Source organism: Vigna angularis, chromosome 10 (genome assembly GCF_016808095.1).
Source record: "Vigna angularis cultivar LongXiaoDou No.4 chromosome 10, ASM1680809v1, whole genome shotgun sequence".
Classification (NCBI taxonomy): domain Eukaryota; kingdom Viridiplantae; phylum Streptophyta; class Magnoliopsida; order Fabales; family Fabaceae; genus Vigna; species Vigna angularis.
In genome coordinates, this window is record NC_068979.1 from 10,849,919 (window position 1) to 10,865,967 (window position 16,049).

The following is a 16,049-nucleotide window of genomic DNA, read 5'->3' on the forward strand; positions in this document are numbered from 1 at the left end:
TAAACATATTTGTTAAGATTTATATACAATTTAAATGTTGTTTGAATTTGGAGATGGACAAAATTGTTTAATTTTTAAAAATAGGACTAAAATGAGACAAAATAAAAATAGAGGAACCAAATAGAGACAAAATAAAAATACAAGGACCAAACTGATATTAATGTAATTACATGTGGCCTAACAGTGACACATGTACTGTCACTACCATGTCACATGACATAATATCAGTTTGACACGTAATATTTTTAAATTTATTTAAAATAAATAAAAAATAAAAATAAAAAAAATTCAAAAAAGTCAAGAATTAACACGTGTCATCTCTTTTAATGATATTAGTATGAAAAAAACCTAATTATTTTAATTTTTCGAAAATAAAAATCTAATTGAGAAAAAAAAAACTAAAAACATAACTGAGACTTGTTACCAAAATTAGGACCTAATGATTAAACCTTTAAAAAATAATAATAATATTTCAAAAGCAAAGCATTCGGAGTTAAAAAATAAATAAAATTGTGTTATCTAACCAAGGAAGTAGCCACCACTTTCTGAGACTTCCCTCTGCACTTCTCCATCACTCTTTCACTCTTCACACCATGGATTTGCTCTCAATTTCTCCCTCTCACCCTTCACCTTCCCTTCGCACCCTTTCCCAAAACCCTAAACTTCCCATTTCCTCTTTCGCCCCAAAGCCCTCTTTCTCATTTTCGCGCTTTTCCAAACCCATTAAAACCCCACCACGATGCGGCGTCTCGGCCTCGCCAATTTCCTCTAAAAGCCTAAACTTTGGGTCCGACTCTCCAAACCCAAGTCTCTCTTTCCAGCTATCCGCGCCGCAGACGCCGGCGACGGCCGCGAGAGGGGCGGATGGCGACGTGATGGGGTTGTTGCTGAGGGAGAGAATCGTATTCCTTGGGAGCAGCATCGATGACTTTGTGGCTGATGCTGTTATGAGTCAGTTGCTTCTGTTGGATGCCCAAGACCCCACTAAGGATATAAAGCTGTTTATTAATTCTACTGGGGGTTCTCTCAGGTTAGATGAGGTTTTGATTGTCGGGTTTTTCTTATTTTTCAGAATGGTCATGCAAATGTATGTAAAGTGTCTGGATTAGGAGTGGAAGTTCAAAGGGTAGGAACAAAACCACTTTTTTTTACCTTTTTTTCATTTAATTGATTTTTCTGGAAAAAAGTTGACATGGAGAATTAGGGATAGATGCCAGCCCTTGAGAACCGAGTTAAGTCTTAGGGAAGAGGAAGAGGAAGAGGCTAACCCTTCGCGAATTGATAAATTAATGTTTGGAAATTCTTGCCTGGGGGAAGTTTATACATTTAATGTCTGATAGTATCCCGAACATTACCTTTGAGGAACCGAAATGGTATTTTGTGTTTAATTACTTTTTGTAGTGTTTGTTGCTGGTAACGGAATGTTTAATTGATGAAACGGCTACTAGTTGAAGTTTGCTTTGAATGAACTTAACATAAAACATGAACAGGCTTGCTTGATTGAACAAGGGAGTTCTATGTTTAATTTGGGATGGGCTTTATGTATTTTTCTTATTGGTTTTCTGATAGATTATTTTGGCATATGTAAACCCTTCTCTGGGCTGTTGACGATGGGCGGTTTATACTATTCAATGTTAAGACTATTGGATGGTCTTCAGATGTTGATGATATTATTCCTCTATTTTAGTTGTCATTGCAAATTTTGTTCTAATTCTGTTTGAAGAGTTTTGCTTAGTTGTTACTTTTGAGTTTGCTGTTTTAGGAGGACATATTGTTCCCGACTATAAACTTTTAGGTTCCTTGCCTTATGTTTTACTTTTCAATTGATATGTTCATCAATAATTTCAAAATCGCCACCTTGTTTTAAGCGAGACTAAACTTGGTTTAAGGTGTACCTGGTTTTTTAAGTTATACTCGGTTTTTAAGCTTACAACCATTTTATAAGGTTTCATGACTTGATATTTTGGTCTGGTTTGTTATGATAATCTAATAATCTAGTGTCTTTTTATTTCAGTCATAAGGTTGTCCTTTACACACATGCATGTATCTGTTTGCCTATAGCATCGTGTTTTTGATTTATAATTAGCATATTTTAGATTCTGCCATGCTACTATGTAATTTAACTTAAATTAAACCAGTAAAGTAAAACTTGTAAAAAGAGTAAACCTACTTAGATTTTATAGAGACCCAACTTTGTTTGATTTGAGGTATTCGGCAAATAATTCTATTTCATATGGAGACAAGACAAAGATTGGGGTGTGTAGACAATTGATCAGGTTTCAACCATGAGTTTGGTCTTCAAATTACAAATCACTTTTGACTCTGAAGAGTATCTGTAGACAATCCTAGCACCAAAATTTGGCTGATACAATTTTATCCCTTTTGTATTTTTAATTTTTATTTCATTTGCATTATATACATTTGATCTAATTTTTCTACTTTTTACAAGTTGATGTGCTTTAGGGGCTTCAAACTGTTAGGTGGTCATTTTTGTTTCAGGGAAAAAACAGATAACCCCTTCCTTTATGTCCCGTTTTCACATTACCTCATTGCAGTTCGATGAAATGTGAAGCTTTTCTTTCCTGTGCTGGTATATTAGTTGCATCATGCTCTATCTTGTTTTGATGTTGTAATGGAATTAACCTGTGATCAAACCCCACCAGCATGAAATCAATGTGCCTCGAAATATTCAAATCTCTGATCTTTGAAAGATTTCTGTTTTGGGAAATTTTAGGATGTAGAGACCTAATTGCTGCAAATGATTTGGGCAAGTCAGTTTGGCCGTGCTATGTGTTGTTAGTTGGATATTAAATGCAATACTAAAAGTTATTGGTAGGATATTAAATTTATTACTAGAAATTGTTAGAAGATTCTAGAGACCTCTTGTAATTATTATTTTATGGTTTAAGTTTTCTATATATAGGAGTTGATGTACTGTTTCAAATCAATTAAAAAAAATAAGAATCTTTTTTCTTTCAAATTAATCCTTTCAAATTGGTATCAGAGCTTCTGATCTAGGGAGCCCTGCATCAACATTTCTTCTTTCCCGTCTTAGTTATGGTTTTTGTTAGCGTTGCCTGAAGTACAGCCATTTCTTTTAATTATTGGGAGTTGCCTGAAGTGCTCCCAAGTTGCGGTTTTTTCATTGCTGCTGCCCCCATCTGTTGCCACCCACTGGAGTTGTCGTCGAAGCTTTCCCCAGAGCTGTAGCTGCTGCATCACCACTGTTGTTGTGCTGCTGCCATCACAGCCGCTGTTGCGCGGCTGCCATCACAGCCGCTGTTGCGCGGCTGCCATCGCAACTGCTGTCACTGGTGCCATTTCTGTTGCCATCACTGGAGCTTTCTGTCTTACCTTTCATTTTCACTTAGGAGAGGGCTAAGGAATTCCTATTATTTATTTTTGTCATGGCAACTCCACTAAACAATGCCGATCTTCTGCACTTGCTTGATGACAATCACCTTAATGGTCAGAATTATCTCCAATGGGCTCAATTTATCAAACGTACGTTAAACGGGTAGACTCAATCATATGGAAGGAAAGGCTATTTCCCCGGGTGGCTCTTTTTCAGATTTGAGATAATGATGACTCACAAATCATTACATGGTTATGGGGATCCATGACTACAAAAATAAGTAGAAACTATATGTTCTACTCCAGTGCTCGTGAAATTTGGGAGGACCTTGCAACTACTTATTTTATGCGACAGGACATCTCTACATGTTATGAGTTAGAAAGCAAGATCTTTGGTGCTAGGCAGGGAACCCTCTCTATTTCAACATATTATGGAATGTTGAAGGGTTTATGGATTGAGTTGGACCAATATCAAAATTTGAAGATTGAGAATAGCATAGATGCTATCACACTTGCTTAGTTTGTTTCATGATCTTGGATATTTAAGTTCTTATGAGGATTGAATCCTGAATATGACCCTATTAGGGCTAAAATTCTTTGGAAGGAAAGACTGCCTTATCTTTCTGAAGTCTTTATTGTCTGAGGTGGGGAGGCTCCTTGAATGGCATGATGAATGCGCCCTCCACTGAAGGAGCTGCCATGTTCTCTGAAAAGACTTCCAAACCTGGGACTTAAAATCTTGCAAATATGAAACTTAGCTTAAAAGATAAGAAGGAGCATTGGTGCTCTCATTGTAAGAAATCTGGCCACACCAAGAATCTTCTTTATATTTCAAATCAATTAACAAAAATAAGAATCTTCTTCCTTTCAAGTCTATGTTTTCTACTATTTATTATGTGGGGCCTATTGTTGGAGAGAAATGCTGGAATTTTCAAGGACGTATGATAGGTTCTTTTAATCAAGAACCTATGAATAGCACTAGAAACACAACACAGAACAGGTACTCGGAATTATACAGCCTCCTTTTATTGAAAAGAATCAACAAGAATGGTGTTACAACGTAACCCGAGAGCTTAACCTCTCTCCAAAGAACTACAAGAGTTCTCGCAAAACAATAATACTCCAAAACTGTCCTCTCACCAACCAAGCCACCCCTTTTATACTGACTTTCCTAACTGCCTTGGCAGTTAGGCTGGGTAACGTTTCTCCTTCTACTATATACAATTAGTTCCCTAACATTACTCCCCTTCCCCCAACAACCTTGTCCCCAAGGTTGAATACCGGAAACTGCTCTTTTTTAGTCGCCCCGTCTTCCCACGGTGGCCGCCCTCTTGTCCCCTTCTTGCCAATCTAACAACACCTGAGGTATTTCTTCTTACTCCAGCTGCCTTGTCCTTCTGTCAAAAATCCTTACCGGCCAAAACATGGGTCGGTAGGCTTGTAATTCAGCTGGAAGTTCCTCTCAACCCTCTTCTCACCCACAACCTTCTTTAGTTGGGGAACGTGAAATATTGGGTGTATTCTTGCTGCCTCGGGTAATTGTAAACGAAAAGCTACTTTCCCCACCTGCTGTACCCGTGCAGGGAGCTTCAGTCAATTGGCCCAACACATCACCGCCTGTCCCCTGCTCCACTACGCACATTTCCCAAAACTGAAACCATGACTCAGCGTCCATTATTTTTGTAAATGCGTCTGTGTCACCCAGCTGTCCTGCCAAGGCTGGGTCACTGCAGATTTTCTTCTTCTCTCCATCCACCACATACAGCATAGACATTTCTTTCCAGTTAATAACCACCTCACCCAGTTTTGCCAACCATGCAATACCCAATATTAAATCCACTCCACCGAGATCAAACACATGCATGTCCTCCTCTACCTTCACATTACCCAGCTTCAATCCCACCTTTTCACATCGCCCCCAAGTCCACTTCTTACACCCGTCACCCAAACTCACCGCGTATGTGGCCGTTTCTGTTACCGGAAGCCTCAGTTCCTCCACCACCTTCCGGCTAATGAAATTGTGGCTGGCCCCACTATCGATCAGGACTACCACTCTTCTCTCCCCTATCAACCCGGTCAACTTCAGGGTCTTGGAAGGCGTCAGCCCCTCTGCCGAACATGCCGACAGCTCCAGGGTTTTTGCTTCCAGGTTAAAGTTTTCCTCCCATTCCTCCTCCTCGTCTTCCGCTAGTAACAGGACCCTTAAGCTCTTCTTCGCACATCGATGACCCGGAGCGAATGGTCCACCGCATCGGAAACACCTTCCTTCTTCCCGCCTCTTCAGAAACTCTGGATAAGGTAAGTTTCTGACCATTCTTCCCTTGTTATCGCCTCCCGATGTGGTAACATCCAGCTTTCCCTCCTCATCCTTCATTCTAATGGTAAGGCCGTTCGACCAAGTACTGAGAGGTTGTTTGGACTGTAAGACCGTTCGACCTTTGAATCTAATTGTAAGACCGTTCGGCCAATGACTAGGAGACCGTTTTGAGTGTAAAACCGTTCGGCATTTTACTGTAGCTATAAGACCGTTCAGTTCCTCCCGTCCTCTTCCATTCTGGTCCGTCAGTCCTCTCCCGTGCGGATCCGACAATCCTCTCCCGTTGGCTTCCCGACGTCCTCTCCCGTTCGGTTCTGTTAGTCCCCTCACGTTCGGTTCCAGTCTTCTCACGTTCGGATCCAACAGTCCTCTTCTACCGTTCGGCTCAATTCCCACTATCTTTATACCGTTCGGCTCTCTTCCCACTATATTTATACCGTTCGGCTCTTTATCTATCGAACCATGCAGCTCCATCGCTTTTGGCTGAATAGGGCCACCAGCCGAGAGAGTGGACAACTCCGTCTGCTTCAGGTCTAATTCTATCTCGGACCGCTCGGCAACCTCACCTGGGATATTGCGCTTGACCTCAGACCACTCGACAACCCTCGATTGGCCTGTGTTATAGCGATCGGCCTCGCACTGTGTCCACTGACCGCTCGTTCGTCTCCAAGACGACTGGTCTTCTATGTCCTCGGACCGCTTGGCAAATCTCGATCGGCTTGAGTTATAGCGATCGGCCTCGGACTGTGTCCACTGACCGCTCGTTCGTCCCCATGTCGACTGGTCTTCTATTTCGTCTGACTGCTCGGCAGCTCTTGATCTGCCTGTGTTATAGCGATCGGCCTCGGACTGTTCGGCTAATCCCGCTCGGTCTGGTCTACAGTACTTGGCCTCGTACCGCTCGGTAACCGCTTCTCGCGTTCGTCCCCCAGATGACTCGTCTTCTATTCCGCTCCCTTTTCTTACCTTTTCGCCTCCCTGCACATACTCTTCCCCTGTCGCTACCTGTTTCGATGCCGCCAAACGCTCAACAATGGTTCCAAACCTTATCACCAGGGCCTCCTTCAAGCCATCCCAGGAACGGTTCTTGGCTTTCTCCTTCCAGGCTCTGAACCAGTAGCCCGCGCTGCCCTCCATGCTTAAGTCCGCGAACTGCACTTTCTCCTCCTCCGCTACTCCTTGAAGCTCGAAAACCCTCTCCGCCCTATTGATCCAGTTTAATGGGTCCAACCCTTCGAAAGCGGTTAATTCACCCCTTTTCCGCCATTGATTTTGCACCTCCTGGTGATCGCCACAGTGATTGTGGGTTTGGGTCCCACCGTAATCGCCACCCACTCTCCCTCTAATATCCTCCTCGCACCGTCGCTGGTTCCCTTTGACGTAAGCCTGACTTCCACCTGATTGTTCGTCGTTGTTGTGAGCCCGCGCCCCCATCATCCTCATTATTTCTTGCAAATCTTGGCGTATTGCAGCATAATTTTGGCGTATTGCTGCATAATCTGGTCGTAGCTCCCCTATCTGCGCCTTCATTCTATCAACCGCAATTTCCTTCACCCGCACACGATTCTGGTGGCGTCTCAATCCGGCAGTTTCTCGATTACTTCTTGATCCTTCACCCCCACTCCGATCCGGCGGGTCGGACCAAATGATAGGTTCTTTTAATCAAGAACCTATGAATAGCACTAGAAACACAACACAGAACAGGTACTCGGAATTATACAGCCTCCTTTTATTGAAAAGAATCAACAAGAATGGTGTTACAACGTAACCCGAGAGCTTAACCTCTCTCCAAAGAACTACAAGAGTTCTCGCAAAACAATAATACTCCAAAACTGTCCTCTCACCAACCAAGCCACCCCTTTTATACTGACTTTCCTAACTGCCTTGGCAGTTAGGCTGGGTAACGTTTCTCCTTCTACTATATACAATTAGTTCCCTAACAACGTACTTGTTTTGGCACCTCTTAGTACAAAGGGGTGGCTTTGATATATGTGCAAAGAGAATCGAAACCTCCACTTTGGTCAAGATTTTCTCTTTACTTGTTCCTTTAATTTGGTTACTTTTGCTTTTATACACTTGTCTTTCTCCATTCTAGTACTAATAAGAACCAAGGCCATGTCAGAAGGGCTTGTATAATCTTTAATTTCAACTTTGACAAGAGCTAGGTGCTCTTAATGTTTTTCCTACTCTTTTGGGCTGGTTAAGTCTGTATTGTTTCAGTCTGCACATGTTCCTATGCACATTAAAGCCAATCCATGTCGTTGGTGTCATTGGCTTCAACAGATGCCAGGGGTCTAGAAACTGAAACAAACACAATCCTAGTAATGCTGATCAAACCATTAGGTTCCTTTCATATTGCTTCGAGAATGAATTGGAAGTCTGTACAGAATATAGATTTGCTTAGAGTTTTGTAGCATCTGTTGGATTTCTTTTGTTAAATTATTGAATATCAATCTTCTCTGCACGGTGGCTTTTTCATTGCAAATGTTTGATGGCTTAATTATTTTTCTCCGCTTATTTACTCTGCTTGTTTTTAATATAGTGCTACAATGGCTATCTATGACGCCGTACAGCTTGTGAGGGCCGATGTTTCCACGGTTGCACTTGGAATTTCAGCATCAACAGCTTCTGTTATCCTCGGTGGTGGCACCAAAGGCAAGCGCTTTGCTATGCCAAATACACGAATTATGATTCACCAACCTCTGGGAGGTGCTAGTGGACAAGCTATAGATGTAGAAATTCAGGCTAATGAAGTTATGCACAACAAGAATAATATCACAAGAATTATAGCAGGTTTCACTGGACGCTCATTTGAGCAAGTACAGAAAGATATTGATAGGGATAAATATATGTCTCCAATTGAAGCAGTTGAGTATGGAATTATTGATGGTGTAATCGATAGAGATAGAATTATTCCTCTCATGCCAGTGCCAGAAAGGGTGAAATCAACACTAAACTATGAAGAAATAAGTAAAGACCCAAAGAAATTCCTAAACCCAGAAATTCCTGATGATGAGATATACTAGCTATCCTTGAATTCAATGTTACGCTGATAGCAGTATACAACATTTTGGGTGAAGCTTCAGCATGCTGTAACAAACCCTCAAAAGTGTAGGATTTGCATTTTTAATTTATGTGTGGGTGAGTGAAAAATTACTGTTCTGTTATGGAGAATTTTGTTGGTTATCATTAGCTCTATTATTTCTTCGTTAAATCAACTACTGCCATTTTTTATTATTTTTTAAAACTAATTTGTAGCAGATTTTATGGCCACCCTTCTGTCAGGAGCTTCTATAAAATATTCTCTTTATTTTTCTCATGGAACATCTAATTCAGGAGTTAAACTTCTAACATTTGTAATTATTATAATTAGCAGAATGTTCTTGCATAATGGGTAAGACAAAATATATATGATGCAAAAAATATTCTCCATCGCTGAGTTTGTAATCAAAAACTCCAAAGTTGCATTGCATAGTATTAGAACTTTTTCGTCGTATAGAGATACTTTTAGCTGGGGTTTGTGAGTTAAGTACTGGTATAATCAATACATGAAATTATGATGCAATGTGGATATAAATGTGCTGTGACTACTCTCTCCAGTTGACAAACAATATTAACAATTAATAAAAATTCAATTTTGTTAAGATAAATAAAAACTAAACTTAAAAATATGATCAGTTACTAAATTTTGTTCTAACAGACCAAAAACATAAACGTCTCAGAAGCTGCAAGAAACATTAATTATGAAGAGTGATATTTTAGAGATATATATATAATATAAAAGAAAAGCAGAAAAAGAAAGTGTGAATGATGATAGATACTGATGTGTAGGTCAACCTTTGTGAGCAATGAAACAAAACGGTGCCGACTGATGAAAAGTGGAGCCTGTAATTAGTACTAATTGGTGATTACTGAAATAATTAATGATGACCAATTACTATCAGTGCATGTCACAGTTCGAAAGCCAAAAAGAGCAGCCTTGTCTTCTTTTGCTCGAAAATTAGGTAACTTGTGCCGGATCAACCAAATGTTCCCTCCCCTTATTATGCCGTTCCATACTTTGACTTTCATATTCAAACTTCACATTATCATATTATTCACAATCAAACTCTCTCCATATTTATTCCACTAATTATGCCTGCACCACACAAAATTTACTCCATTTTCTATCTTCAATTCCTCTTCCTTTAGAGTATAATTTTATATTGAGTAAAGATGAAAAATTAAAAGTTATATAAAAATTAAGATTCACAAATTTATTATATTAAGATTTTTTATTTTATTTTAGATTGAAAATGACTTATAACTCAAATTTAATTATTATTATTATTCTTATCACGCTCAACAATCTCATATAGTTTAAGAGTCAAAATTTAGTGTAATTTAAATACTTCTTCCTCTTTTCATTATTTGATATATCTTTTAAAAATAAAATCGTATATTTTTCGTCTCATTACCTTACACGTCTTAGAATAACAGAACTTTAACAGATTAATTACAAGATCAATTATATTTATTTAAATAAATCTTTTTTGAAATATTTATTATCAAAGTATAATTCCTTCTTAGTCATCACTTCAAATAAAAAGAGAGAGACTATTTTTATGTTGAAAGTCTTTTCAATGGAAGTTCACTCAAATGTGATACGATATGTTTATGAAATAAAACTTGTTTACACATTGAAATAAAAGTTGAAGTTATCGATAATAAAAAAAGATGATTGACCAATATGAAAAGTAAAAGCGCATTTTTGTTTTGAAGGGAATATTTATTTGAAGAGTTGGTGTGAAGGATGCAAGTAGCATATTGATTAATTTGCCTGCAAAAGTTGCATGATTAAGAGAGGTGCTTAACCATGTTCTCTTGTTTTTGTTCCTCAATTACGTAACCAAAATTGATGTTGCAAGCATCTCATATAATTGCTTTCTTAATGGTAATATATTTATTTTTCCTCAATTCATGCATCACTCTCTTATATTTAATATTCTTTCATCTGTATTTTGGTATGTGTATGTTTCTAAACACGTCAGACTATATTTTATTCTTCTATGAAGTTTTATGAATTATTAACCACAATTTTTATATAATTGTTTAAAAAAATGGGGTTAAATATGTTTTTAGTCCATAAATTATTGACCGTTTCTGGTTTTCGTCCCTCTTTTAAAATAATGTACAATTTAGTCCTCATTCTTTTCGAAACGTTCGTTTTAGTCCTCGAAACTTTGGTTTTAGTCCTCATTTTGTTGACTAAATGAGGATCAAATTTTTAACGGTGTTAGTTTTCGAGGACTAAAACGAATGTTTCGAAAAGAATGAAGACCAAGTTGTACCTTATTTTGAAAGAGGGACGAAAACCAGAAACAACCAATAGTTTAAGAACTAAAAACATATTTAACCCAAAAAAATCTTCTAACAATTTTAAAAATTTAAATGTGATATCAAATGTTCCAAAATGATACTCATGATGTTTCTATTGCAAACGCTTAAATAGAATGTACATACCAATCAAACAATTTCAGATGAGGAAACTTTGTAGGGAGAAATGAGTGAAAAAGATTGATAAAAATCAATTACAAAAATTGGTATTAACAAAGCATTATTAATTAAATTTAAGAAAGGAATCAAAGTCAGACCAATTTAAAATAATGACGCCAAAAGATATTAATAAAAAAGAAGCACTAAATGGCATTATTTTTATTGACTTTTTTTTGTCATAGAGATTAGAGACAAATGTGTCAGCGATCTCAAATACAGTGCAAGATGGTTTGAGGGAAATTATTCTTAGGGAGTGATATTGTTTTTAAATTTAAGGTGCACAATGATTAATATTATATTTAGAACAGTTTAGTTTTAATTTTTACATTTTCTTACTTCTTTTTCTTTAGTTCTTACCTTCTTAATCATAGTGGGTTTAACATTAAAAAAAATTAACTATAATAATTGAGGTACCAAACAATGCTTTAAATTAAGATGACTAGATTATTTTCTTTTGCATATGATTGGGGAACGTATTTATTATTCTTTACTATTCAGATATTTTCATTTAAAATTATTTAGTTTTTAATATATTACAAGTAATAATTTCTGTATTACTTTTTGTTAAATAATTATTAATTTTCTACTTATAAAATATTATTTATTTAACGTGAATACATATAATTCTATATTACATTATAAATTTCATGCATTTATCATGTAATTAGTAAAAATATATTTAGTGTATTATAAAATAATATTATTTTTCAGATTACTTTTGAATTGCGTAAAGATAAAAACATAAACATATTTAATAATTTTTTATTTTGAAGTATGTTGAGATAAGGTAATATAGGTAATTAATTACATTGTTAGTTTTGAAACTGAGAATTTAGTTTTTGACTCTTAATATGTAATTATTGGGTGTACCAAAATAATTTTGAAACATTTTTAGTTAAAGAAAAAATAATGTTTATAATATATTAAAAATTATATTGCAATAAATCAGAGTTATGATTATAATTTCAAAAGAAATGTACTGGACTTAGATTATAAACATATAATTAAATTGTCATTTTTTAAATAATGTTAAAAATAATTAATTGAATGAAAAAGTACGAATAATATTAAGATGAAGTGAATTATATGTAATTACTTTATTTGTATAAAATAATAAATACATTGCCTAATTAAATTATACATTCAAAATATTTTATATTAAGTTAATTATTATAAATTAAAGTTATCTACTTCATGTAAGAAAAGCTAGTAAAATTTTTATCCATGAATATGTTTTGGTTGTATGAATTGGTATGTTAAGTATTGATGAATTAGTACGATGAATTATTTCCTAAATTTGACTTATATAGATTTAAATATGGAAGGTGCATGAAACTTATAATGTTGATTGAATTAATTTGAAATATGTGATGTATATGTGAATTATGTTTATTGATCAATCCAAGATGTATTATTTCGGTAAAAAAATTGATGTATATAAGACACTTTTAAACTTGTACGTATGTTATTTTTGAACTAATAAACCTGTAAAAGTGATTAGATTGACCAAATGAATGATTTAATACATATACTAAGTTTTTTATTTTCTTAGACTCGTTGGGCGAGCAAGTCACCCACTAAATTGAAAATTGAAAATTTCAAATCTAGTGAGCTCAAGTGGCCTCACTTGTTGGGAGAGCTTGATGAAACTAGCTCATAGTGGTCTTAGTGAGCAAGTGAACCACTCGCTCGACAAAAGATATTTTGAGAAATCTTATGTCTAGGAATGACTTGGTCGTTCAAACGACTATACATTTAGGGGTGTCTCAGTAAGCAAGAAAATGAATAATTGAGTAAGTCTAAGTTTGAGCGAAGATGAACTTATGGTCATTGGGTGAATCATTTGATGGTTGAGCGATAAATAGAGTTTAAAAACATGAAATGAGTTTTAATCGTGAATTTTAAGGGTGAGGTTGAGTAAAGCAAAGATTGTATTATGCTATAAGTTTATTTAGTATGAGGTTGAGTAAAGCCAAGACCGTTTTATGCCATAAATATATTGAGTGAGATTGAGTAAAGCAAGATTCGTTTTATGCCATAAATCTATTGGATTTATAATAGTTATGCTTTATGTGTTAATGATGTGTACAATATGGCCATTTCTAAAGAGATTTGTCATATTGTATATTGCTAATGTATGCATTTGACAAGAGATTTCAACATGAGGTCATCCTAACTCTACTAAACACCTAAACTTATTAAAGAATGATGTTTAGGTGATGAAAATGGAAGGAGACCGCTTAGTTTAGTGAAGCGGCATGAAATATATCATATCTTACATATAGTATATAAATTTATCTTGTCATATAAAAATGACTTTGTCTAAAATGAAATAACTTTACAAGATAATAAAAAGTTATGATAGATATAAGATTTTATAAGAATTTGACTCAATTATATATGTTTTCTAGAAAATAGAATTTAGAGTACACGTATGCTTTTATGAGATGAATTAATATGAATGAAATGTATTGATAAATTATTTTAACATATGAAAAATGTCACCAACTTATAATATTTCTTGTTTTGGTTAGTGTTTATCCTTCTACTAGGACTATATATTGTGATTATATATTGTACGTGAGTAAAAATGATAATCATTAGTGCAACAAAGGAAAACAACAATTGTTTTTGACAATACGCTTTGATTTTTGAACCGAGACATATACTGGCAAGGTAAAAAGGTGGAGACTTTTGGTCTAAGATCCAATAGAGGTAATATCCCCAAGGTTTCTGCTTCGATTCTTCTGCACCCAAGGTAATAACATGGGTCTATGGCAGCGGTTCAGGCTAGAACAGATATCAAAACCTTTTTTTTTTAAAATCATGTGCTCTTATATGAAATTTTTAAAAAGAACCCAACTGGAACAGAAATTCCCAAAACCAGAACAATTAAAACCTTAATTACAAGAAAATTTTGCAAGCATAGAAACCCAAAATTTCCAAATTTTAATCCAAAACCCTAGCCTCAAAACGCAGGAATCAGATTCAAAAAAAATCCCAAATCAGTACGAGGTCAGAAATCCTAAACTTTGTTCTGGAGTCTGACACGACTTCCCTTCACCGCGAAGACACCAGAACACGAACCCTCGCGGAGGCACCGCTACTACCACATTGCAAGAAATAAAGATGTGTCTAAGTTGTCAAAGTCGTCTCCCTTCCTGCAAAAACGAACCAACACCGAGAAGTGAAAGGGAGTCTTCCCTCCATGCGAAACACGAACCAGAGTTGGTGAAGAGGAAAAAGAAGTTCGTGCCTCCCTCACTACGAGGCGAAACGAAACAAGAAGAAAAGAAAAAGATGAAGATGAGTGCTTTCCCCTTCTTGTGAAGTCGCGACAAAGGAGTGAAGAAGAGAACAAAACATTGGTGGAGAGAACCCCTAAGGGCGAGAGAGAGCAACAACGCAATTTAAACCGAAATGAAAGTCTTCTATCTACAAATGCCTCTGTTAACGAAATTTAAACCTAAACGCATGTTATTACCTCGGTTATTTTTTTAACCGAGACAGTAAGCCTCCACCGCCTCGATTCTATAAAGACCGAGGCCTAAAGTGCCTAGAAAAAAAATTAAAAAATTATATTAAATGACATTTTTGTAATTTTAATGAACTTTTTTACCTCGATTCCAAGGAGAACCGAGGCCAAAATCCTTGCACAAAATTAAAATGCCCAAAAAAAATTAAAAAATTATATTAAATGACATTTTTGTAATTTTAATGAACCATTTTACCACTGTTCCAAGGAGAACCCAGGCCATGCCCCCTTTTAAAAAGTCTGTCAGTTCAAACGTCAGAGTACAAAGCGAGAATGTCAACGGAGCTGAGGGGTTTTGGCCTCGGCTATCCTCAAAACCAAGGCCAAAAACCCTGCACAAAGATATTTGTCATCTGAAAAGTCTTTTCTTGGTAACTTTTGCGGGCTTTATGGCTTCGATTACCTTTATAACCGAGGTTGTAAGGATTTTATGGCTTCGGTTAAGATAGAACCGAGGCGTATACTTTCTCAATAATTTTAAAAATGCTACTATCCCATTTTATGCTTTGGTTTTTGATCAACCGAAACATAATGGACATGTTAGTAGCCCCGTTTTTTACTAGTGAATGCATATGACGGTGGTAAACAATATTAAAACTATTTTATGATTTATTTTAAGGTGTTTTATCTATATATATATATATATATATATGACTTTTGTACTATGTAAAAGAGTTTTAAATATTTTGATACTTGACTATGTTTTATTAATTGGATGATTGTATATACACTTATTTATATATATATATATATATATATATATATATACTTATTTATATATATATATATATATATATATTTATTTATTTATTTATTTATTGTATCATGTCTTATTACTTAATATCTATGAAATATGAAAATAATTGATTAATAGTATGTTTTTGTTACATATACTAATAGAATTTTCTCATGTTTATATTTCTGCACTTCAAATTATAACTAAAATTGAGATTAATAATTGTTAATGTTGTGTATTAAATTTCGGGAAGCATTTAAGAATAGTATGTATAATATTACTATTAATAAAGACATATGATATGCTATAATTGATCACGCTTTAAATGCAACTCACATAATTTATCTAAGCTAGAAATGTGCATTTTTTTCGTATATTAAGATAACAATATATTAAAAACACTAAACTAAGTGTAATAACATAGTCCTCAGTTAGCAAAAGAAAAAGAAAAATCCTATTGATTAAAACATAATTGAAGAAAAATAGTTGAACCAGATTTGAAAGTAAGAAAATTTATAAATTATTTTTATGTATAAATTAATTTGAACTGAAAAAAGATTTTTTTTTCTTCT

At 35.4% G+C, this 16,049-nt stretch overlaps 1 protein-coding gene across 1 annotated transcript; it reads left to right on the forward strand.

The window, feature by feature from the left end:
* Nucleotides 1-504: 504 nt before the first annotated feature.
* On the forward strand, nt 505-8,918 carry LOC108335704 (ATP-dependent Clp protease proteolytic subunit 4, chloroplastic). Its single transcript, XM_017571817.2, has 2 exons — nt 505-1,030; nt 8,214-8,918. Exons 1-2 carry the CDS (start codon nt 594-596, stop codon nt 8,695-8,697), a joined length of 921 nt encoding a protein of 306 aa, XP_017427306.1. The 5' UTR covers nt 505-593; the 3' UTR covers nt 8,698-8,918.
* The last annotated feature ends 7,131 nt before the right edge of the window (nt 8,919-16,049 follow it).